Source organism: Ailuropoda melanoleuca, chromosome 2 (assembly GCF_002007445.2).
Source record: "Ailuropoda melanoleuca isolate Jingjing chromosome 2, ASM200744v2, whole genome shotgun sequence".
NCBI classification, from domain to species: domain Eukaryota; kingdom Metazoa; phylum Chordata; class Mammalia; order Carnivora; family Ursidae; genus Ailuropoda; species Ailuropoda melanoleuca.
The window spans coordinates 38348118-38374677 of record NC_048219.1 but is presented as its reverse complement, the minus strand read 5'-3'; the positions used below and the strand labels follow the sequence as shown (position 1 = coordinate 38374677).

At 41.4% G+C, this 26560-nt stretch overlaps 1 protein-coding gene across 1 annotated transcript in view; it reads right to left on the bottom strand.

Annotated features, from left to right (window-relative positions):
• Positions 1-26560, bottom strand: part of CACHD1 (cache domain containing 1) — a 119516-nt gene that overhangs the window by 21088 nt on the left and 71868 nt on the right. The window contains exons 7-15 of the mRNA XM_034653618.1: positions 24970-25119; positions 20160-20393; positions 15939-16088; positions 15016-15139; positions 13905-14022; positions 9498-9666; positions 5055-5197; positions 4195-4376; positions 3200-3310 (exon numbers count right to left, since the gene is read on the bottom strand). Of these exons, the coding sequence (XP_034509509.1) occupies positions 3200-3310; positions 4195-4376; positions 5055-5197; positions 9498-9666; positions 13905-14022; positions 15016-15139; positions 15939-16088; positions 20160-20393; positions 24970-25119 (1381 nt within the window). The remainder of the gene's footprint in view (positions 1-3199; positions 3311-4194; positions 4377-5054; positions 5198-9497; positions 9667-13904; positions 14023-15015; positions 15140-15938; positions 16089-20159; positions 20394-24969; positions 25120-26560) is intronic.

Sequence of the window (26560 nt, the reverse complement as noted above, 5' to 3'; positions counted from 1 at the left end):
CCAAAGTCACACAGTGACTATCTAGAGGAAGCAAGACTGTAAGCTCGGTGTCTTCAACTTCTGAGCATAGGCCCCTAACCAGTATGCTACACGGCACCTCCTCAGAGATGCAGAGCGTTCAAGAGTTTCCAAGCCATGTTACGTGACCTATTCAATTTCCTGTGACAACGTCAGGAAGGAATTATAGTTCCCATTTTATAAATGGGAAATCAGGCTTAGAACGGCTAAAAGACTTAGACAAGATTGACCACCTTTTACTTATGATGGAGAGGCCAGTTCTGGCTCTTCCTGCAACATGGTTGCTGACTCAGTGAAAAATGCAACTCAGATTTTTCTGGGACAAGTTAATTTTGTTTTTAAACTTCCCCTGTATAACTGCCATCTGCTCCAATGTGATCAACATGCTGAAGGAGAAGCATGCACATTGCCCATGTAAGTCTAGCATTCATATTTTTACCTGCATTTCAAAAATGTGCAGTTACCATAGCAACTCATAGAGAATACCGTAGAAAAATCAAACCAAGCCTACATTTCAAGGTACAAAGGACCATGCTGTTTGCAGCACTTCTGTGAGATTTTCACTGCCAAAGACTCATTTGACCAGTCCCTTAATCACTGACTACTTCATCATCTCTGCTGGCATTAACATTCTCCAAACAATGCACACTTAGATTCTCAGGCTATTAATAATGCTCATGGAAGAATCCAAGGGCAGTTACTAGGACAAATGAATGCTGAGTTAGAAAAGCCCCTCCCCAAGCAATCAGCTATCACTTCTGAAAACCAAGGCTGAATGAGAGTGTTTCGTGACTAGGTGAACACTAGCTGAAGTTCTTTTTTCTGACCTATTAAAATGCCAGAGGTTTAAGGCAGAAATAGCATGATATTAAAAGTAATTGTCACTTATTTGGCACTCGACATTGTCAAGTATGGTGCTAAACGCTTCCCATGCATCATCTGTAATTCTCATTATATCAGTTCAACACAGGCATCGTCACCTGTTTCATAAATGAGGCTTTGAGAACTCATGGAACATTGTCATAATACAGGTATTTAACATTTATCAAGCCCTCACCATGTGCCAGGTACCATTCTAAGAGCTTCACGTATATTATTTAATGTAATCCCTAATCATTTGAGATAGGCCTTAATATCCCTCCTTCATAGGTGAGGGAATCAAGGCAAAAAGGAATGTGCTTACAGTCACAGAAGCAGTAAACGGCAAATATAATTTTTCAGAGTAGGATCACATCTTAGGAGGAAGTTACATTCTCAGGTTGGTGCATGAGACCAAAATCACTGGTGATCGCTTGAAAAAAGCACCTTTCACACAGCCCATCTATCAATACAACACCCACTAAATGAACAGTTGCCGTGTTGACAACCAGAAGTTGCATTCTAAACTATGCTGAGTGAAAAATACACAGCTCTGAATAATAAAAGTCTGCTCAGCTATAAGGCAAATGTTCAAATGATTGAGTCCATGGGACTACATATTGATCAAGGCAAGAGCAGATATTTATTCCTGGGATACATTCTCACTGAGTGACCGGTGGACAGAATCCAGGATTTAAGCGGCCATTTTTCATTCTTGTTAAAGTCACAAAGCTAAACTTGTATAGGTTAAGCACGTTATAAAAAGTAGCTGAATAAGGGAACTGAACTGATGGTTTTTCTAACTTGAAATCCCATATTTCCCTCTTGCTTCATTTGGGCTGACACCATAAATATTTATAAATCAGCTAAATGAACCTTCTTCCACTCATTCAAATTTTAACAAAAACTTGTACACAAATGTAAAAGAGCGTTAAAATCTGCACCTCCCGGTGGCCATGCCCCCCCAAGTACTGTATAGAAGGGAAAGATAATAGCACTTGATAACGAGTGGCAGGTGGCAGAGCCTGATGGAACAAATACCAAGTTAAGACACACACACAGGCAGTCATTCTCTTCCTGCCACCCCTGCCCCCAAGATCTGAAGCCCAGCTCTGGCCCATTGTCATTGTCATTAAAGACCAAGGTGACTGCCATCTCCTCAAAGAAACCACCTTTGTTTACTTTCTCCCAACTGATGAGAATACATGGGAGAGATGTCAAGTCTCACTATGCAGACAATAGTAGGTATATCCCTGACAGATGGTCTGTTAATGAGAACACTGAAAAGTTCTGCTCTAAATGAGTATTTACTTGTTTATATGTGACAGAGCCATGCAGATATCGAGCCCTGCAAAGCAATCACTATTTGGCTGGCGGCAGGCCCCTGCTTTCCATGGAGACACAGGTCATGATATTGAAATTCCGACACAGTACTGCCTCCCACTTCTTGCTCGCAATGAACTTGCGTTAGAAGAATTCTCCTGAATGTCAATCATTTGATAAATAATGAGCACCAGTGAAAAGCATAAAGTTAAGCAAGAAAAATCTGTCTCCCGTAAATTTTAAGGCATCATTACGGGTACCAGCCAAAATATGGGCTTTCTTGGTTGCCAGGGAAAAAACACCTATTTGTATAACGAAGGGATTAACACAACATGTGTGACTTGTCTTTCGGCCCAACATTTCACTGCCATTTGTAGCTTAAATACTGAAACCTCAAAGGCCTGAAATATAAAACACCCAAAATATATTTACAGTGATATTAACATTTAACAGCATTCTTGGAAAATTAATTTGCAAAGTGCCTTTCTAGTTTTCAAGAGACAGTAGAAGGACAAAATGACAATAACCACAAACTCCGATATCATTCTAAAAAGTTAGACCAAAATAAAAGAGGTAATAACATTGGGGTCTCAATACTGGTTTTTCTTCGCTAAAAATGCTCCTTTGCTTAGGAAAATGCTCTCTGGTAATAATTGTCAGGTTCTTGCTGGGATTTCTTTGACTGGTTAAGAGTGGGATTTCTACAAACTGCCCTACTGAATCTAACATCTTTTTCTCCTTCATAAGAAGAGGGCTAAGAGCTTTTCATTGACTCAACCACACGATAACCTTGTGAGGCAGGTATTATCCCCATTTTACAGACGACACGCGGAAGCTCAGGGAATCCTAAAGGACGCAGCTGCAGATGATACTCAGACTCCAGACAGCCTCCCATCAAAGGTCATGCTTTTGCCACTAATCCTTGGTTGTCTACTGGACTTTCAAGTTTTCAAAATATCCTTGACGTGTTTAAAAAAGGACTAAGAAATTAAAGTATTACCTGGATGAATGGATTGTGTGACTGATGGTTACCACATAGCCGGCTCCTCCAACATCTAAGTAAGGGCCAGTCAGAGAAATCAAACCTGGATTAGCTACTGCATGGAGATACCTAACAGAGACAAGAGAAAGTTGCGTTATTTTAGGGTATGAAAAACTACTCTGTAAATGTCAGACAAGTGAACCTGTAACTCTAAAATGTATTTATTATAAATTGTGCCTATGTTACATGAGAGTTCAAAAGGATTCCTTTTATCGCTGACTGTAGCAACACCAGAGGTCAAAAAAATCTGAAATTCTTCTGTAAGAGACACTCAAATCAGTATACATTTGAGCTTTTCGTAAGATCTATAGATGTTTTAGAGCCTAATATAAAAAGAAATCAATAAACGAAGTAGAAACAAATACAACCTGGCCCATGAAACTGCCCCCTGGACTGGTATGGACAGTACAAATGACAGCCAACTCACGAGTGACTCAGTTACTAAGTAGCACAAGACCAGAAATCCTGTTTTTATGCCCAAGTTGCCCCCGTTATATCCCCTGACAAGCTTTTGTTTTTGAAAATCTGAGTAAAAATAAAGCCCAGAGGTAAAAAGAAAAAAAAAAAAAAAGGATTTATACTTGTTTATTTTTCATAGGTCACAGATGGGCTGTAATTTGATGCCATCACCATACGCAGGGACGTTAAATATCCCCACTACAGGATACTACACGCAACGCAGGACTCAAAGAAAATGCCAGGGACTGAAATGGCCAAGTATAAAATATTTCGGTCTCAAAATTTCAACGAAGAGATAAAAACATTGTTGACAGAGGAAACCCACAAAGCTGCTGTTAATACTGCATTAAGGAAAAGATGCAAGAATATGTTTTCACTGCCATGAAAGTATCTTCTTTACTGTGACTGCCTGAGGTTGCTTAATTTTATGTACTTCTCATGTCTCTCCAGGATTTTGGGGGGCACCTTTGATAATGGAATCCCCTAAAACTCACCATTGTCTCCTTGTGGGATCAAATGCTTTGTCCATGAGGGAACCAGGATAAATTCTAAGGACGCCATTGGGCGTTGCTATGTAACGGCGGACAATGTACGTGTTCAGGCTACTCATTTCCATTTGTGTCATCCATTCATCTGTGACGTGGCTGGTGGCCATTACTTCATTCCTGACAGAGAACTGGGAAACAAAGGAAGACATAGCAGGGATCCTTTAAGACTCACATGAAAAGAGAGTGGGCTGCTGGCAGGGCTTCCCAAAGCTCTCTTGCAGAGAAGCCAAGCCCAATTACTTCTTAAAAATCTTTCCACAGCAGATGGATACAGCCAAACTTGGTGAAAACAAAAGCTTACTGAAACATAGTCAGTGGATGTGTGATTTACTCAATTGTTCATCCTCGCTAGGCTTTCTGCATTTAAGAGGAAAGATCCCACAGTGAAGCATTACACACACACACACACACGCACACACGCATGTGCGCGCACACGTGCACCCAGCTAAATCTCTGCTCCAACTTCATTTTATCTCAACGGACCATAGAGGCACTTTACTTCTTTCTCCTGGGAAAAATGGGGCTGGGAAAGTTCTACCCATCTCTACATCACAACCCCCTACCTAGAAAACCCCTAGTGCATCTAAGGCCTGAAAGAGATCCTTCATCTGGCCCACAGGGCTTCTTAATCCGTCAGAAGCGTCATCGCCAACCAGCCTCCTGGGGGCCACACACTGCCTTTCTGGCTCTCTAGCTGAGAGGCGCAGGCCCAGAGCTGGGCCTCCTACTTCAAAGGTTCCCTGACAGCACCCCCTCCCAAGCCTATGGAGGGGCACACCAGAAGCGGGGCCCCGGCCAGCACTCACTTTGAGCCCCGGGTTAGCAATGAGGCGGGTGTTGTCGCTGAGATAGGCCGTGTAGTGCTCCACCATGCGCTTTGTCTCCGGCTGGCTGAGGTGTTCGTAGGGGGAGGAAAAGCTGCCAGCAGACAGCATGACAGTTGGACTTTCTGAAAGAGAAGCAAACAAAGCAGGCCTGAGAACGTGGAGACTTTATCTCAGGCCCAAACAAAAGCATCACTAAGGCTCTGCCAATCTGTTAGCCATGGTGGCTTAAAGCCTTCCATAAGGAAAGCAAAGGACTCAACACTAGAAGGAGTGAAGAAGGAAAAACCCTCATTCTCTCCCTTCAGGGAGTTTGCAGTCGTGAGTGAACCACAAGAGACACGTGTACAACAAATACAAATGCCTAAAATGGCAAATACTCAAAGTATCTTGGATCTACATAGGATATCTTACACTTCCTAGGACTAAGGAGGCAGCATAGGCCATGGAGCCACACTGGGCTGAATCTGGGCTCCACCATCTCCTGGCCGTGTGACGTTGGGTGAGGTTGTAACATATGTGATGCTTTTGTCACCTGCAAAGTCAGAAATTATAGCACCAAACTTACAGAGTTATGGTGAGAAGTACATCGGTTAGTTTATGCAAGCAAATGAGTCGACAAATGTAAAGCATGTAGGATGGTGTTTGGCACATGCCAAATGGCTTGAGTGTTAACTACTGTTGTTCATATTAGTACTGATATTTCAAAAGAATGAAAAATGGAAGAGTGGAGTCAATGCAAAAATAAAAAGAAATTATTCTTTCAGACAGGGATAGACAAACTTGGCATAAACAAAAAATTATAGAAATAGAATAGTTACTGTATATAATTTAATTGCTGGTCCTACCTAAGAGGAAAACTCAGTTCTCTAAGACAGAAATCCTCACAATGAGTTATATTATGAAACAAAAACCCTACATCTCTGTGTAATTTCCCACTGTTCAATTAGTTTTAGAAGCTTTAGGAAAGCACTGTCCACTGTCCTGTGTCTAATCTCATTTAAATCTATAGGTCATTTTTCATTCCTTTGGTTAGTTCTCATACTGCCTTGTTTCCTTGTGGCCTGGCTATCTCTGACTGTGCAGGACATTGTCCTTAAAAACAAATTTGTAGAAAGAGTTGAGTCCTAACGGGATGGGGGAGGTCCTTCCTCTAGAAAGGACTGTTATTGGATTCTGCCAGGCACCAAACTCCAGGATGAGGCAGGGTGGTAAGGCAGACAGAGTTCTCAATAAGACAATGGAATACTGGCCTGAGTGCCGCACTGTGGGATGTAGATATTCAACTAGTCCACGACTAGTTACTGTGTGAGGTTCCTTTGACCACTCAGACAACAGGAATCCCAACTCAAGGGCTTCTTCAGTTTCAATTCACACTTACCCTAAAGATATAGTTCTTTAGGACCCCTGCTAAAACATGTATGCGCAGTGGGTGAAAGGGAGGATTTTCTTGTGTCAGCCTCCACATTTTGGGGGCCTTGCATGTGATTTCTGCCTCTCCTCCTAGCCCTAAGAAGCTACTACCTAAAGCACAGTTTAATTTCCCAGTTGTTTCTTCGGTATTGGTAAACAGGTGCATTGCAAATGCGGCTTTAAATACCGGCTTTCTTCTCTGGACACTTGGAGAATATTCTCCTAGACTTCAGTCCAGTTCCTAGTTATCATGTTAGTTCTTTGATACTTTTCAGAAAGTTTTTTTTTTTTTTTCAAGTTTCCATCCATTTTTAGTTGTCCTCAGTAGGATAGGTCAGAATTACGTAGTCTGCCATTATCAGAAGAAAGTGTTTCCAGTGATGCTATGTCTGATTTAATTCTCATGATACCACATGGGACAGCCGGGGAGATTAGTATTATAGTCCTATCAAGGAGAAGAAAACCAGAAGCTTAAAAAGGTTTGGTTGCCTAGCAGCGTGCTATGGATTCATGTGCATATGCTCATGGGGCCTCCTGGGCACAGACACACCAGAGAGAGAGGATTTGTCCCTGGCGAAGAGCTTAGGAACCAGTAAGAGAGACTAGAAATTTTTAAAAAGAGGAAAACAACAAAATAAGAACAATACGATAATATAATAAATGTCAAAAGGCAATCCATAATACTTCAGAGACAAGGGAGTAGGGCCAGAGGTTAAGGGGACAGACAGTTTGGGAGTGGGCCTTTCTTGTAGTGACAGAGACTGGGCATTTGAGCAAAGGCTGCTGCGGCACATTGGATTGAAGGAGAGAAAAAACCAAGACAAAGGACCCAAGGCTTTATGTCTAGGACGTAGACACATAAAGCTACACACATACATGTATACTTAACCACGAGGGATGATGCACACTTAAAAAAATTCCTCTTTGTGTATCAAGACAGCCAATGTCCCTCCTTCAGTCCTCCCGATGGGGGCTCTGACATAGATTCAACACCTCACCTCAAAATCCCCATCACTGATGAAATTAGATGGAAACCACTTATTTGCCATGGTCTCCCTTCCTTTTCATTTCCTTTCTGTTATAGTTCAAGTATCTTGCTTCATTTTCATTACCAACTGTTACTAACCTGCCCTCGATGACCCCTTCACGTTGTCCCGAGGAGGTCCTACTGCCAAGGTGAGGTTGGGTGGTATAGTGGAAAGACTGCCCAGTGAAAGTCAAACCCTGGCCTACGGCCTGTCTGCGTGATCTAGAATTAATCCATTAGTCCTATGTCAAGTATTTGAGTGGATAAACTCGACGTTTTGTGAGCCTCTCTGTGAGGCAGGACTGCCCAACTGGAATATGACGCAATCCTCACGTATACTATAAAATTTTCCAGGAGATGCATTCAGTAAAAACAGGTTAAGCTAATTTTCCTAGTGTATTTTATGAAATCCAATTTATCCAAAACATCACTTTAACATGTAATCAACGTTAAAATTAAGTATTTTGCATTTAAAGTAAATCCCAACTTGGACTAGCCACATTTCAAGTGCTCAACAGCCACGTAGCTAGTGGCTCCCATTATTGAACAGTGTAGCTAGAAGGGATTGTGCAAAGGAAATTGAAAAAATCTAAGCTTGAGCTTTTTTCTCATCCAGCAATACTATTGCAATTCCCGGTCTCAAATTTCAAAACAGTGACCTCATTTTTTTCCGTAGTTGTGTTGAGCTTGTTCCCACAGCACTGGAGAGAATCATGCCCATCTTGGCTATTCAGTGAGCATTTCTTAAAAATATGAATTAAAGGGCATACATGCTGTTTTGTGTAAGAACAAAAGACAAAACCTCAAAACCTAAATGAAAACAAACAAACATAAAAGCCAACCGTTTTTGATCGACCTCTCTGGCCTTCCTCAAGTTGTCTACACTGCTGCCACAGACGAGACGACTCAGTCTGGCCTGCTCTCCAGATCTCATAACCAGGCAGAAACTCTATAGGACGGGATTTAAAAGATGGAACCCAAACACAAGGGCTCTCGTGTGGAATATGGAGACTGGTGACTTCCATCCGTGATCCTCGTCCCGCCTGCACCCCCTCTACTCAGTTTGCCCGTTGTCTAATGAATCTTAGTTTTTTGAACACAGAGAATTTTCAACAGTGCAAAAGAGAGCGCCTGTTTTACAGTACTGTGAGGACCACTCAAATGCCTAGTATGTGCCTGGCACAGGGTGGCATGCAACTAAAGAGGTGGCGCCTTGGCGTGGGAGGAGCGTGAGTCACACTTCAGCCTTGCTACTATCCTCCTCTATAATAGGTTAATTCAAATGATGAATGCAAAAATACATGGTTCCTACAAATGTAAATTCCCTTTTCCTTCCTTGGAGTTATTTGCCTACTTCCTAAGCTCTTTTTGAAGACAGGACCTGTGGTAGACCCAGATATGCTATATAGGAATGCTACCCTTGGACCTCTTTACTATTTTCTCCACCTGTTACCCTGTAACCCTGTATCCCCTTATCTCTGTGTATCTCTGTGTTTGTCTCTAATGGGCCATACTGGTGACTCTCTGACTTCAGGCTCCTAAAACCTCTTGGCCTAGCATTAGCAGAAAGCTGAAAGGAACACAAAAGTCCAGCTCCGTCTCTTGAGTCTGGGCAACTTTCAGTGCATTTATACTCCAAGGCTTTACACTCCGGGATTAGGCTGAAGCTGGAACTTCACCTAAAATCAGACTCTTGCTTGCTTTCTCCTCCTTCGCTATCCTATTCCCCTCCCTTCTTTCCTCGTTTCTTCTTAGAGCCCATCCTTAATAAACTAACACACAAATCCTCGTCTCATTATCCGCTAGAGAACCAGATCCAAGGCAAGGCCTCAAATCGTTTTCACATCTGTATCCCCAACTGGCACTGCTGCCATTCAGTATCTGGGTTTTTGTGGTTTGGTTTGGTTTTTTAATTCAAATGGATATTTACAGTGAGTTGCTATGAGTCTGCCCACAAAGGAAGCTGAAAAGTGCAAGGGCTTTACCTAGAGTGGCCAGCTGTTTGAAGTGAAGGCAAGCACTAGGCTGGCCCAGGAGGTCCAGCCGGTGGTACAGCAGCTTGCTGCTGGGGACAGTGTTGAGGTTCTTCAGTTGTTTGACAGGTATTTCCGGTTGTATCACCACAATACAGAGAATAAAGGAAGTGTCTTGCACCTGGAAAAATCAATAAAAAATTTCTAACACAGAAAATAAAGGTTCCTAGGGATAGTGACTTGGTCTACATTATTTTCTGCTCTGTCTCTGTCCCACATAGAAAGATATTTGATGAGTGAAGGAAAGCCATGAAGATGGGGTGATAAAACTACCTCTGGCAAAGGTTACATCTCCTAATTTCTGTTTTCCTTTCTGATGAAGGGAAATTAATGTCTGTAACAGAAAATCAGGTAGCTAATAAAGGGATTAGAAAGGAGTCCCTTTGGAACAGCAATCTTTTTGCTTCTCTAGGCTAACAAATCCAAAATGGAACATGGCATAAGAATACAGCACTTACTTCTGTTTGGGTTTGAAATGCATCTTAAACACAGAGTTGGTTTTGCAATGAGTATTCCGAGAACTGACTGTTTTGAAAGCCAATTACAGAATCAAATACAGAATCTGGTTTATTCATGCGTTCCCGACTAATGCTTCCGCCTTTCCTGGTTGGAGATGAACAGGATCTCAGACTCAGGAAAAGGACAAATCCCATGGCTCCCTCACAAAGCCTGTCTGACTTGTCATTTCAGAGCACAGTAGGCAAACATGCTATAGCTTAGCCTAATTTATTAAGCTCATATGTACAAATAGGAATACTTCCAAGTTCACTTGGCTCATAGAAAAAGACGCTTAAACAAAGTTATTGGGAAGAGTGTCCTCCAAAGAATTAAAAAATACCAAGGCAATCTACTTAATTCGACTTCCTTAAAAGTACAAAATAGCCAAACGTCTGTAAGTCCATTATATAAAGAAGACAGGCAGATTCTAGTTAAAAGACGGCTGGTCAATAAAGAGAAAGTGTGATAACCAGCTAAGTTAAAACTAAAGGAGAGTGAAAACTAAAGCAGCCCCAAGGATTTATGTCATGATCAAGGAGACATTTTTAAGTAGGCAGGTTAGAGTTAAGTGTAATTTAGGGTTTATGAAGATGGCTGCAGAATCTTTTCCAACACAGGAGAAATTTGCATCTCTGTGGGATTGCTTTCAAGTACTGCTGCCAAGGATATTCAGTCAGATTAGCAGATTTAATTCTTTCCCCCCACCTGCCTGCTCTTCCGTTAGAAAATGGTAGTGCCCCATAGTGGCATTTATGATTTCCCCTCTCCCGATTTCCCCTCTCCCTATTTCACGTAGTCATCCTTTGTTTCCTGTGTTACAAGTTCCAAGGAACTAAAAGACAAAAACTTTGCCAGAGTGACCAGAATATAATTGTAGAATAGGGTCTATTCTGTAGGAGAAAAATTAAGAGGTCCCCTAAGCGTCTAAAAGCAACACTTCAGAAACAGTTCCGAGCTGGAAAGGAAAACGGATTTCAATATAGGTCTTTTTATCATGTTCTTAGGTGAAAAAAAGTCTTTGCATTAAGGAACCAGAATATATCTAGAAGGGCTCTCCATGATTGGGGAGTGGATTTTTTTTGTTTTTTTTCCACTGATTGCCCATGGGATTCATGTTTGGAAGCGAGCCATGCCTGTGTCACACAGGAACACTCTAATAGCTTCTGAAGTCAATCCTTTCTTCTGCCTCAGCATGCAGCCTCCTCAAATGCTCAAAGATGGACTTGGGTTGCACAGTGACAGAGCAGTAATCTCTTAATGCTGCTAACATAATCTCTCACGTTCTATTTAAATTAATTCGGTGAAATAATCCATCAGTATCTGCTGTGTCTATGGATGCTAAGCAGTTTAAATCATCATTCTCAACATAAGCTGAGTCTCTTTGAATTATAGTTAGTAGAAGAATCCACTTTATTCCTGAAGACAAGAGGAGTATCTGCTCCCCTGCTCTCAACAGTAACAAAAAGGAACTTAAAATTTTATTTGTTCATATTACAGGGTAACCAGGCAAGCCTCTTTAACTTCCATCTCTTTGTTTATTACCTCCTTAAGTTTTCACAGAATAGTGATGTTCTTGACCACTTCGGAACTCTGAGGAAGCTAACACTTCTACCTGAAGTGATGACACGATCAGAGCCATTTGGCTACATGGAATGGCCAGAATTTATCGATACTACTGAAGAAAACCTTAAAAATACTTCTTTCCAAAATGTTAGCATTGGGTTTATTCACTGTGCAAAAAAGGTCTTAAAAGTACTCATATCTCCTGCTTTCTCTTTATTTTCTTCAGGATTTTATTTTTCAGTAATCTCCACACGTGGGGCTCGAACTCACAACCCTGAGATCGAGAGTCGCATGCTCCACCAACTGAGCCAGCCAGGTGCCCCATCCTTCTTTCTCTTTGAATGCCAACACATATTAAGGGAGATATTTTCTTGGGATGCAACTGAGTTGCTTCCAATCAGGACATACTAGAGGTACACGACCTCCAATTTCAAACATAAAATATTTTTCAAAAAAGTGTTCTGGCATGTGGCTTACCCTTTCTGATGTGAAAATTAAGCAATTCATCCTTATCTTGAAATTTATAAAAATAAGGGTAGATGATGCAATTATTCTTTAAAAAAAATCCTGAAAATGAGCTAAAAGAGTTTCAAAATAGACTCTGACCACTTGCAAATCTCTTTTATCAAACAACAAAATATCAGTAGAATTAGGCTTATAAATTGTGAATTTCTCAAAAGATTTATTATTTTGTTTGCTTTTGTTTTCCTTGTAGAAATCAATGTCGTCATAATGATGCTTTAAGAATGGAACAAGAAGAAGAAGAAAAGAATGGAACAAGAAGGTCGGAGGAGAGTCCTATCTAATTAGGGGCATGTTGGCTTCTGCCAATTCCTAAAATCCCAATTCCTATCATTCCAGACACAGACACTGGATCGAGTTGTCGGTCGGCACCCACCACTGGACTGGATGCTGAGGGCAGAGAAAGCATCATTCCTCTTGATCCTTCTTAGCTCACTGGAAATGTACAGTAAGTCATTTTTTTTTTTTAAAGATTTTATTTATTTATTCGACAGAGATAGAGATAGCCAGCGAGAGAGGGAACACAAGCAGGGAGTGGGAGAGGAAGAAGCAGGCTCACAGCAGAAGAGCCTGATGTTGGGGCTCGATCCCATAACGCCGGGATCACGCCCTGAGCCGAAGGCAGACGATTAACCGCTGTGCCACCCAGGCGCCCCAGTAAGTCATTCTTAAAGGGATGAGTACGCAGCTCCATTTGGAGTCAGTGGGTGAAACACCAGATATGGCCAAGTAAGGGAATCTCTAATATGACTGCATTTTAAATTTAGTGATTAAAAGGTGATGATAAAAAAAAAATCAAAGTCCACTCAGCTTTTGGCCAATTACAGGACAAAGGGCCTCACAACAGCAACTCTTTTCAGCTGGGAAGAGGGAGTAAAGGGCAGACACATGAATAACATGGGCAGTGTGCGCTCAAACCTTTGATGCTTGACGCCTGCTATCTGCATGAGGCTTGTCAAAGGATACTGAAGGAAGTGGGGGCTACAGGCGGTCACTAGACTGTCCATCTGCTGTTGGCGAATATGAATAATCCAGATTCTAATCTGAAAGTTTCTTTGCTTTGGAGAATGTCAGTAGAGGGCATTTATGCTTTCGTATTTCCTTTTCCTTTTTCTTTTTAGATTTTTTTAATTTATTTACTTAACAGAGATAGAGACAGCCAGCGAGAGAGAGGGAACACAAGCAGGGGGAGTGGGAGAGGAAGAAGCAGGTTCGTAGCAGAGGAGCCTGATGTGGGGCTCGATCCCACAACGCCGGGATCATGCCCTGAGCCGAAGGCAGACGCTTAACCGCTATGCCACCCAGGCGCCCCTCGTATTTCCTTTTCAACCCCTAACTTCCACAATCTGAGTTTAAAACGATAAAAACAACAAAGAAAACACCTCACTGGATATAATCTCAAGGTATATTGATAAGAGGACCGTCCATCAGTACGGTGCAACGCTATACAGCCAGTAAATGTGCATGCACATGCCCAGATAGAGATGCCTGTGTATGAACAAAAAAAGTTCTGTAAACTGATAAAAGTGGCGGCTTCTGGGCAACGCAGGTCAAGGGTAGGAAAGAGGGAAGGGCGAAGTTCACTTTTTCCCTTTGTATCTTTTTATACGGTTTTACTTATTCCACATGCACAAGGATTGGTTTTACACACAAAAAAGGAAAAATCTCTTCTTTTTCCCCATCGTTTTAAAATTGATTAGCAACATTATCAGATCTAAGTTGCCCAGAATTCCCGCATAAATAGCAGCTCCTCAGGCGAAGCGTCCTGCAACTCACCATCTTCCAGGCATAGCTCACATTGTAGGCCTCCTTTCCAGTGGCTCTCAGCTTGTTTATATGCCAAGACAGGGATGAGTTCACAGGGACTGCGATGATCTGACTGCCCAGAGGGAGGCTGCGTTGGCAACAGAATGAAATACTTCAGGCAAAAGATAAAATTAAGCACTTAATTAAAGGCAGGGAAGAAGCTGTGAGTCAATGACCACCTCCTGATTTTGAAAAGCAATGAAGCTCATCACTTTTGAAAGAGATAATGTGAAATTTTCAATTTTGTAAAAGCATGATGTCAGCTCAGCACTAAAATATTCCTTGCTCTCTACCCCTCCCCCCCAAATTCTAATTCTTTCCAGAGACAAACTTGTCTCGAATCACTGTCATTAATTTACAACCAATGAGCACAAAGACCCATTTCTCTATAGGTTACCATCTGCCAAAATAATGTATCACGGTTGGAAAAAATCCAATCTGTTTTTTATTTCAAAAGAAAACGTTGTATATAATTGTGCTGTCAACTTGGAATGGACACTATTTTGCCAAGCTATTTTTTGGCATGCTGGAAAGCTGGTCCTCAACTTAACCTTTTATTTTGCCAACATTTTTCAATTTAGTACAACTGGAGTTTTTCTTAAACGAGGTAACATATATCCGATTTTACAATTAATGGCAATGTGAGAACACAGAATCTGACTTACAAGACATTTTCCCTAAGTAATAGTTTTAAGAGACCTTACCTGTTGTTATAAAAAGTAAATAAAATTTTAGCTACTATTCTTATGAAAAATTTACTGAGTATACTTTTAATAACATTAATTTATATACTTGTATTTTTTTTTAAAAGATTTTATTTATTTATTCGACAGAGATAGAGACAGCCAGCAAGAGAGGGAACACAAGCAGGGGGAGTGGGAGAGGAAGAAGCAGGCTCATAGCGGAGGAGCCTGATGTGGGGCTCGAACCCATAACGCCGGGATCACGCCCTGAGCCGAAGGCAGACGCTCAACCGCTGTGCCACCCAGGCGCCCCTATATACTTGTTTTATATCCTATAATAAACATTCATATTTGACCTCAAAAGGTCCAAAATACTACAACTTTCACCTTTTCCTTACCTTAGGATATTTTGCCGAACCAACTCAAATTTTGGGATATTTTCATAATGAATGATGTCAGTATGAAGTGGGGGTTCTGATAATAAATATGGCCTGGTAAGAGATGGGTGCATAAGTGTATAACCTGAAATAAGAAAACAAAAGTACATGCTATGGGAAACATGCTGTGGGAAGTGCGGATTCTAATACAAGTACCTATCATACATTTGAAATGCGGGATACTCTGGGATGACTGCCCCATACGCAACATCTCAGCGTGTAACTCACCAGTCCAATAAAAACTGAACTTGTTTTATGTGTTCTTGCATAAAACTCTTGAGGTGAGGGAAGATGCCTTGAATTATGGAACAACTGTCCAATTAAGAATATCTTTGAAGTACTGGTCATTGGGTTTTGTTTGGTAAAAATGTTCTAAGCTATTACATAAACCTTAATGCCAGTGAATTTAAAGATAATGATACAGAAAAATAAAATCCTTTAAAAAATAAAAAGGATCCCATTTTACATGTCATTCACTCCTCCAGTCTAATTTCCTGATGTTTAAATCACTGTTACCTACTTCTTAGCACAACATAGAAATAAATGCGTTTTTGTTTTGTTTTGTTTTAAAGAGAGAGAGAATCTTAAGCATGCTCCATGCCATCATGGAGCTCAATCTCATGACCCTGAGATCATGACCTGAGCCAAAATCAAGAGTCGGATGCTTAACAGACTGAGCCACCCCGGTGCCCCTAGAAACAAATGCATCATTTTTAGATTCATTCTGCCATCTTTATGGTTTCCACTACAGATGAGCTGTTATAGGTCATACTATTTTTCTATAAATACTGTAATTTTCCTACTTTGTATCAGAATATCTACAGATACTTCTTTAGGTTACAAAAAAAGTCATTCTTTCCCATGATTAATTTTTAGCAGATTACCTTTGTCATCTATGAGAAAAGTATAGGAAGCCAAAGAATCTTGGTAATACGTCACGTCTTCAAGGATGTAAGCCAAGTTCACGTCCACACCTACAATTCCCAGAAGTAGGTTTCCAAAATAACAGGGTTTACTGACAGTCATTATCAAACCTATGGGTTAAAAAAAAAACAATCCAAAGGATAGCAGAGAAGGCACCGGACAAAGGCTGGAGCTGGGCTCTAGTGAATCATGAAGGCTACAATCTGCCATCTCGATTCTGCTTGGAAGAGGTGACCTGTGGGATTCAGGAGCTGACCACTGCCTCTGCAGACAGTGTTAAGTGAACAAGATTGCAGGGCATGGAGAGTCTTTTGTGGGGTTCAGATATCCCAGTTAATTTTGGAGGTTCAGATACCCCAGTTAATTTACATATTTTCCACTATTTCTTCACCTAAAAGGACAGGACTTTCCAGATCAGTGCAAAACATCAGCAGCACTTACTACATGATTCTGTTTCCTCAACTGCAGACGACCCAATGGAATGTGAAAGATCACTGCTCAAGGACTCTGAAAATTTGGGTTCTAGCCTACCTGTGCCCCTTTATGTATTATATTATACATAAGGCATGGACATGACTTCTCTGAGCCCCAGTTTCCACACCTGCTTAAAGCACGCAGTGCTAACTGCTTTACTGATTTTTAGGGGTAGTTAGATAAAAAGAGATTACTCCAGTAATATAATCTATCAAAAGACAAAAAGAAGCGAAAAACCTGGAAAGGTACAGAATCTAATAAGATCTGACCAATTACAACTCCAAGCAGCTCAAGGAGACACTAAGTTTCCAAAGGAATATATTTCTAGTCATGTGGGTTGTGAGGTCCTCGACCTACCTCAAGGGCTAGACAGCAGATATTTTAGGTTTTTGGGCCAGTTTCTATTACATATACTTAAAAAAAAAAAGCTTTAAAAATATAAATGGCATTCTCAGCTCACAGGCCATACAAAAACACTAGGATAATCAGGACAGGGAAAAGCAAAGGCAAAGAAAATGTACAAGAGGAGAGAGCGTGAGTAGTGGGGTCAGTACTACCGTAGCCCTGAGCATCAGGACAGCTGGGCTCTCCTCTGAGCTCTCCTCCTGAGTTAAGTGGTGCCACCTCTCTGAACAGAGTCTCTCCACGTGTCAGAGACAGAATGATCTCTAGCACCCTGAGCAGTGCCACAATCCCATGGTTCTAAATAAAACTCGAAACAAAAAGATGGATGGTTTCTCTCCATCTTACACTTATATTTTCCTGTGCTTAATGGTAGGTTCACACCTTAACAGCATATCAGAAAGCCATTCTTCTATCAACGCCCAGGAAAGGGATCTGGATACCTGCAAAGAATAGACTTCCACGCAGAGAAACCCATATGAGGTCCACTCAAAGTATCATTCGTCTTGCCGTGGTTGCAAAGGCCAATTAAAGTATCACTTGGTAGGAGGAAGTGCATACAACACCGAAAAACTCTGTGAGAAGTTATGCCCAGTTATAAGTTCTGGAGATATGTAATATACAGCACGGTGACTATAGTTAACAATACTGTATTGTATATTTGAAAGCTGCTAAGAGAATAGTTCTTAAAAGTTCTCATTACTTGTTATATGCAACTAATGAAGCATCGAACTTTACATCGGAATCTGGTGACTAACATAACATAATAAAAAATCATTAAAAAAAATTTAAAAAAAAGTTCTCATTGCAAGAAAAAAATTTTTTAACTATGTGAGGTGATGAATGTTAACCAAGCTTACTGTGGTGATCATTCCACAATATATACACATATCACGTCATTACGTTGTACACCTAAAATGAATGCAATGTTTTATGCCAATTTTAAATCAATAACAGGAAATAAGAAAAGTTGTGCACTATTAGAATTTCAAAGGCATTCTTTAGGCAGTCAACAGAAGGTTTTAGAAATGTATTTTAAGGAGGTTTTTGCCCAGGTATCCCTGGACAAATGGGTTATAAATGACGGGAGCAGCTCTTGAGGGCTAGCACTGAGACAGAGGTCATAACCTGCGTGCCACGCTCCCCTGGGCTTATGTCTAAGATTAAAGCCGTTTTCATAGAGCAGTGAAGTACAACAGAAATACCCTGAGATCTTATGCTCACTTCAGATTTCTTTGGCTATGTTGAGAACAAGCCTGAAAAAAGAAACACAATCTTACTTTTCAATTATCAACTCGGACAGAAGACTCTTCATTCCACTGTGGCAAATGAAGTATGCTAAGCTCTTGCTACACTTAATGAAATCCCTAAAATGCCCTCTCTACTGTAACCTATAGTACATATATTTACTTGTTAAAAGAAGTATGTCCAGTCACCAATATTTTAATCTGTGGGGGCTCTGAATAAGAGCCATGTAAACATGGGATTCCCTAGACTCAGTATCCCCATGTTGTGGAGTTAGAGGAGATGCCACCCACTCGTTCTGGGGACTGAAAATACAAACATGAAAGGCACGCCCTAGAAGGGAAATGCGACAGACCAGTAAAGCAGTCCCTGAAATACACCACAGAGGATTCAGAAAACAGGTCCTGAGGACAACACTTTGGAAAGCATCAGCCAACAAGGAACTGAAGATTTGCCCACAATTTGATTGAAAGCCTTTGGGTAGCGCTCAGGGTGGTAGAGGTGAATTTTAGAAAAGGTCCTACTCTACCTGATATCACTAATGGTAACGGGATTTGACAGCATAAACCCCCATGCTTGTACAGGACTCAGTTTCCACATCTGCCTTTATTCCTCTGACATAGTATTAACACGATTCATTGATCTATCTTTTCTCTTATCAGACTTACATGCTTGTTGAGGGTGGGATGTGTGCCTTACCCATCATTGCCTGACACAAGCCTTGGCTGGCACTCAATACTGTGGGCTGGATGCATAAAAGGTCACTTGCATTTAAAGCTCGACATTTCCCTGTGAAAGGAAATAACCTTATCTAAAAGTGGGAGCTTCTATGCTATCCACATCTGTGGGCTCTGCCAGAATTAGGAAGGATAAAAAAATTGACGTGGAGCAGAGGCTACCATATTTCTTCCTTATGGAAAAAACCGAATTTTTTTTTTTTACCTCATTCTTAGAAAACATTTTTTTTTAACCTAATTTTTAGAAAACATACTCTATAGGCCTATTACCTTTTATACATGAGTATTCTCTGGATATCTTTATTTGTGAGAGTTCCTAGTTTTTGGAACATAAAAATAGGATCTCATGAGGTGATGGCATCTGTCTGGCTAGTAATCAGCTTCCTCTTCCATCCTCTCTATGAAGAAAGGGAAGCACGGCGGGGAAATGATAAACAAGAATATGAGAGGGACTGAAGAAGGCTGTACTTTTAGTGAGAATATATGTTGGCCAGCCATTATTCTAGATGCTTCCCATATATTAGCGCATGTCATCTTCACAACTGCCTTGATGGAAATATTTTTCCCATTTTATAGACCAGGAAAAGTTAATCATGTGAAGGTTAAACGCTTTACCCAACATCGTATTATGAGTAACTTGTGACATCAGGATGATGAAGAGGGTGACAGTCATAATAAGAAGTAAAGGTAATAAATCAATAAGAGCAGTAATTATTATTGGGAGGTATGCCAGGCACCGGTAAGTCTTCTCATCCTAATAACCTGGAAGATATATTATATGAAAGACATTCCTACATATTGAACAGGTGACCAAGTGGGAATGAATGAATGAGATTAAATAAATTATCAAGGACAACAATTTAAGGGGTAGAGTGGGGCTTGAAAACCTCCCATGCCAAACCTGTCTTGTCTGACCACACCATGTTGCTTTACCTTTCAGGCTGAATCCTAAGCGTTTCTGAGATTTACCACCTGCTCTGCAAAGTCACTCTTTTGTTCCAATTCAACAACTTTTGGATATTGGGGAATCCTCAGTAAGCACCGCCGTCCCCCAATAAACAGACCCATTATGTTGACCAAGGGTAAGGCAATGTGGAAAAAACAGGGCTGGGGATTTCTGCTCTGAAGTACAGTGCTACTGGACTGATGGCAGAGGGCTGTGCCACCCTCTGACTAGAGACAGAGATGACTGCTACCTTTGCCTGTGCAGACCCTCTAATGCTCACAGGCAAGCGTCGAACAACATTTAAAAGTTACTGTCTTGGTGGACTCAGGTCCATTTCTTTTCCCCTTTCTTTAGTAGAAAGTTTCCCCCAGACTCACCATCCCCCATCTCGTCAGAGAAGGGAAGGCTAAAGACAGCCTCATCAATCATCCGGTTGGGAAGGTTGGTATAGAACCTGCCGACTGTGGTCTCCAGGTTACTCAGCTGGTTCAGCACCATCATGCTCCCCTTAATCACAGGCAAGGCGGTCCGGTCCAGCACGCCATACTTCCCTGAGTTCTGTTCAGCCAGATCTCTCAGAAAAGCTAGCTCTTTCAAACCAGTCACCCCATCTACAATGGAAAGCCAAAGACACACAGTGTAAATCAAAACGGCGCATCTCCATTCAACAACCTGGCCGTTTAGATTTAATAAGGGCACAGAAGATGCAGGCTTGCAATGCCAAAGGAGTCTTGCAGTCAACCCGGACCCGGGACACAGTTACCCATTTTTGCCGAGGAACAAAGCATGAGGCATAGTCTTTCCTCAAAAAGTCAAGAGGGCAAAGGGATTCTTCAAAAGGCAATGATGAAAACCACATGAGTAAAAATAAAAGAGCCCCATTTGGCAACGATATGTTCTCCCCTAAAAGTTTAATTTTTCAGCATTTAATATTTGAAAGCAAAAGTAGTGATTAACAAGTCTGCATTTAAATTAGATGAAGTTGTAAGAGTTTTAAAAGATAGAGGTTTATCATTTCATTTCTTACCTCTTTGCCTATTAAACAATTGCCACAGTCTCATGGAACTAAACGGAAGAATTCTGTATTGCATTTAGTGATGCCTCCAAACCCCGTGTCTTTAAGTTCATTTTAATTACAAATGCTTTCATGATTGATACCATTAGGGCAGTACTGGATTTAATTTATTTAATGTGTATTTTCTATGTTTAGAGGGTTTTAAAAACTTTGTAAAAGATTTAGGCATACTGGGATGTATTGTTCTAAACATCTGTAATCTATAGCATAAAAATAAATTTAATAAACCTTTTTAAAAATTTTGGTTTGCTATTGTTGGAACACAGTCAGAAGGATTAGTAACTGATCCCATATGGGTGCCATTGTAAACAAATTCAAATGATTTCAGTCACTACTGAGATTCTACCAATGAGTTTTAAATAGGCTTTGCCTCATGTTAACTATTTAGCCTTTAAAAAAACAAACAAACAAACTGAAGAGTTCATGGTTCACCTACCTTATGTGACTTTATCATTTCTAACTAAGGAGTGTGTATACTTCTAGCCTTGGAAGCCCATGTCTAAAGTCATGCAAGGATCTAATGGATTTAATTTCCTTCTTAACATACTGTATTTAGATAACTTGGATTTTGCTGCAGCAATGATGCTAAGAAGTTAGAACTAGGTTATTGTTCCCTTTCCTTGACAGAGTGGAGATAGGGGAGATGAGTGGTAGATTTCAGAGTGAAAAAGAAAAAAATTAAAAAAACAAAACACACACACACACACAAGGCATGATTGATCCTGGACTTATACCCTTGAGCAGCTCACAGAAGTGAATGATAAAAGGAGACAATTCAAGGCACTAAACACATTTCCTTTCTTTGTCATGTACTGTTTGACTCTCTCAAATGTAAAAGAAAAGTAACAAATGGGAACATCTAACTAGGCAAAGAAGAATAGCATGGGATGGAAGGTTGTCAAAGATTGTGTATTTTATGTACTACACCAGGATATAAACAGCAAAGGTGACAGTGGAATGGTAGACGGGTAAGTATGGTAGATGGTTCTATCACCAATGTGGTCATCCCGGAGACTACATTTCCCAGAACCCTTTCCCTCTATGTTTCTAGGTTAAAGGCGGCCAAAACTGAACTGCTACAGATTTGAGAGGTGAAACAGACACAGAGGGACCAGAATGTTCCATTTTGTCTTACCCTTCCCCAATCTGCATTTAGTTCCCTTTCTCATTGTTGGCTGGCTTGCTCAACAAGGGCAAACCTAGGCTCATTCCCGATGTTTCAATGAGTCTACAGGGGTATAGCAGCCGTGAAGAGCCAACAACCTCCCACAGACTTCTACGCAGACCTCCTAAGGGGTCTTCCATGTTCCTAGCTTTCAGACATCCCCACAAGCTCCAACTCGTTCACCCATACAGAGTTGGTTACTAAGTGCTGGGTTGTCAATTCCTCTTTCTGGATCTTTACTTTCTCAGTTTTCTCCTCAATTGTGTATTCTCTAATTCTGGTAATAAATTCATTACACCAAAATTCTCATAGTAGCTCTGCTTCCCTATCTGAGGCCTGACTGACAGAGTAAGGGAATGTGTCAAACCTCATGAATGATGCTTTGAGACAGCATTTGGAGAGGGAAACCTGGCAGTGAGGACCTTGTGTCTAGCTAGATTAAAGGGAGGAAAAAAGAAGAGATATGGGTAGTTAGGGGGAAGTGACCAGAGGTTTTAGAAGACTGGAATCAGCAGCAGCACAGCAGGTGCAAAGATTCTCTATTGGGAAGATTTAGGACCAGTGAAGAGCTGGGTGATAGTGAGGACGCTTCTTTACTCAGCACCTGCCTGGGAAGACTTTCAAATCTAATGGAGAATAAGTGATCACTTCCTTTTATGTTTTCTGTCTTTTTTTTTTAATTTATTCATTCGAGATAGAGAGAGAGAGAGAGAGAGAGCGCATGGGCACGGGGAGAGGCAGAGGGAGAGGGAGAAGCACCCTTTTGTGTTTTCTTACCCCCAGGCTATTGCACTGACTTCATCTGCCTTGTCTATCTTTCTCATGGAGTCACAAGCTTCTTGAGGACAGGGACTTTGTATAGTACAGCCCCAAAACCTCAGTGCCCTATGTTACACCCTGTAGACTCAACAAACTTTATTTTCTTCCCGTCCTGAGTCAAAGAAGCTAAACCACTGGGGAAATGAGTAAATGACACCCAGAGATAAGAATGCAATGGTATGTGCCCCAGACAAAAACAGGCCATCCTTGCCCATCTCAGCTGTGCTCAGCCCTGTGCTCAATGCTCAGAACACAAAGAGAACTAAGACATGGTTCATGTCTGAGAAGCTCACACTCTTGTGTAAAGTGGAGGGAGGAGGAGGAGAGAAGAGCACATGAGCACAACATTCAGTGTCACGGATGACATGTTTAACAGAAACAAGCACAGCATGCTGGGGGACAAGGAATACTGAAATACTAAACAGAATACTGAAATACTGAATACTGAACACTGGCCCTGAGCCAGAGTGCGCGAGGAGCACCTCCACCTTTGAGGTGTACCGAGAAAGGAAATCACACAAACGTTAATTCCCTCCTTTGATCAGCTTTGAGGACATGTTCTTGATTGGGTACTGTGTTAGGAAACTTTAACACATTTTATCTTATTTATTAGCACAGTAACTCTAGGTACATTTTATGATTTTCATTTTACAGATATAACTGAAGCCTTAAGAGATTAAGTAACTTGCCATAAGCCACACAGCTAGGAGATGGAGACTGGAACTCAACCTCTAGAACTCAACCTGAGTTCCCACGGAAAGTCCACAAGATATCTGGAAAAGAATCATGCTGACCCAAACACAGATTCCTGGACTCTGCCTAAGCAGATCTGAAAAAAAAATCCAATTGTACTGCCTGGGAGTCTGCATTTAAAAAATAATCTCCAAGTAATCCTTAGAACATTAAAATGAGGNCCACAAGATATCTGGAAAAGAATCATGCTGACCCAAACACAGATTCCTGGACTCTGCCTAAGCAGATCTGAATAAAAATCCAATTGTACTGCCTGGGAGTCTGCATTTAAAAAATAATCTCCAAGTAATCCTTAGCACATTAAAATGAGAACCACTGTCCCTACAGCCACATGGTTCTGCATGGAATTCTGGAAGTGGATGGGACAAATAAAAGCCCATAGGTGGGAAGAGCTCCTACTTTAAGACATGGCCTCTTAAAAACAAGAGAATGTGGTCACCCCGAATGCTGAGGGTAAGGGGCCTGAAGGCGACGCTCTGGGGAAAGAGCCACATGCACTGACAGGTGAAGAGACAGGACATGGCAGAAAAGCTAGAGCACTGGGCCGTAGTCAGACGNCCCGAATGCTGAGGGTAAGGGGCCTGAAGGCGACGCTCTGGGGAAAGAGCCACATGCACTGACAGGTGAAGAGACAGGACATGGCAGAAAAGCTAGAGCACTGGGCCGTAGTCAGACGGGAGGACATGCTGGAAAGCAGAGGGAAAAAACCAAGTACTTACTTCCTCAGATTTGCCAATTTACTAAACCCTTCCACATACTGATTTAATAGCAACAAAATCAACCTTCAGGAGTACCTACAAAGTGACACACACTGTCCTGGGTGTTTACTGTACATCAGGGTTAATCTCTGCAATAGCCCTGGCACGTGGGTAATTCTTATCTCCATTACATGGTTAAGGACGCTGAGGTGGGGAAAGTAGCAGAAGAGGCTATAGGTGGTGATTCTGCAGAGAAATGTGATATTCACTGGCTCGGGTATACAGAAGAATCTAGGTCAGTACTTTGGCTTCCTGAAGCTTAAATCAATGAGCTCAGTTAATAACCTCCATGCAGTATCAAAATCCAAGAATATGAAGGAGAACTGAAAAAAAAAATGCAGCAGTACAGAATCCTCTGCAAGACCACATCACTGGAGAAGGTTTAGAAATGAGCAGTTGGCTGGAGAGAGAGAGGAAGACAGAGTGACATCCTAACACATGCCCTGAATAGGAACGTTAGGAAGAGAAAGGCTTGGGCAGGAAGCTGCTTGGTGGCCTCTCTTCTTACACCCTTCTTCAAAGTGCACGCTGTTAGGGTTCTTTTTTATTTTTTCTGAAAGCAGCATGCACTTAGACAGAACTTTCATCTGAAAGAAAAATCTCAAAACACTACCTACCATTCATGAGGGCATAGGTGAGAATCATTACGGAGTTGTTTAGAAAGCTATTTTCTTCATTGATGACACGGAGAGTCGCCTTTTTATCTTCCTCCGAGGAGTCCTTTGATGTAATGCCAGCTGACAGGTAAATTATGACCATGTCCGTATCTAAACAAAAACATACAAATTGAATGATACGTTGGATTCCGGCTAAAGGCAGCAGTTGCGTTTCCTTTTCATTTCCTTTGGACTTTCCCGCCTTGAGGACCTGCCTGGCCCAGTGTTCGGACTCTTTCCCATTTGATGCTGGGGCTTTCATCTCCCTGCCTCTGCGTCCCTTCCATCCTGCCCTTTGTGGGAAACAAGGCCTCATTTACGCAGTGTCAGCTGAAGAGATGTTCCTAATAAATTTACCAGATAAAAGAAGGGGATTTCTTTTAGGCACTCGTGGTGTGGTAATTTAGCCATCCTGGATGAAGCGCTCTCTTGCCTCCCGAAACAGAAGATTTGCGACCTGATTTATCCTCTCCTCACTGACCGAGAGGCTTCACCAGAAGGGGGGGTGACTAGGTTTTAAAATGGTGGTTCTTCCACGGGCTCTTAACACATGAAAGGTTATTGGTTCCTACACTTAGTAGCTCCAGAAACATTTTTGTTTTTAAAACTCATCAGTGTAGGGACGCCTGGGTGGCCCAGTCAGTTAAGTGTCTGCCTTCAGCTCAGGTCATGATCCCAGGGACCTGGGATCGAGTCTCGTGTCAGGCTCCCTGCTCAGCGGGGAGCCTGCTTCTCCCTCTGCCTGCTGCTCCCCCTGCTTGTGCTCTGACAAATAAATAGAATATTTTTTAAAAATTAAAAAAAAAAAAAAAAAGCAACTCACCAGTGCAGAGGAACAGTAAAAACACAGACATGGGAGCCGGGTTGCCTGTGTTAAAATCCCAGCTCTGCTACTTTCAAGTTGTAGCCAAGTCTGGGTAATTTTAGGCAGATTTCTTAACCTCTCTACACCTATATTTTGTTGTCTACTAAATGGGGATAATGACAGTACTTACTCTGTAGGATGCTGTGAGGACTAATTGGTTAATTTAAGTGAAGAGAGAATCCAAGCGTGATGGCAAATAGAGAGTAAAAGAGAAAGAAGCCTCAACACACACACACACACACACCCACACACACACCCCTCATATTGGTCTGAAGCAGCACCTATGACTCAAGATTAACTACTTCCCATCCAGGGCTCATGATCAGAGAGACCGAGAAGGTCATTTTAGCTCACTGTGAAGAACTTCCTTCAAGCGGATTTACTAGAAAATACAAGTAGTGCATTTCCTACCACTGGAGATGTGTAAGCAGAGGCTGAATGACTACTGTAACGGAGGGAGGGAAGTAAGCGAGCTGGACTTCGACACTTTTTTTTTTTTAATATAAAATTTTACTAGTAAATAAATTGAACAATAGCATATCATTTCCCCATGAGAAATCAATCTTCCTGACTCTTTTAATGTTTTTTTATTATGGTAGTCACCATACAGTACATCCCTGGTTTCTGATGTAAAGTTCGATGATTCATTAGTTGCGTATAACACCCAGTGCACCATGCAATATGTGC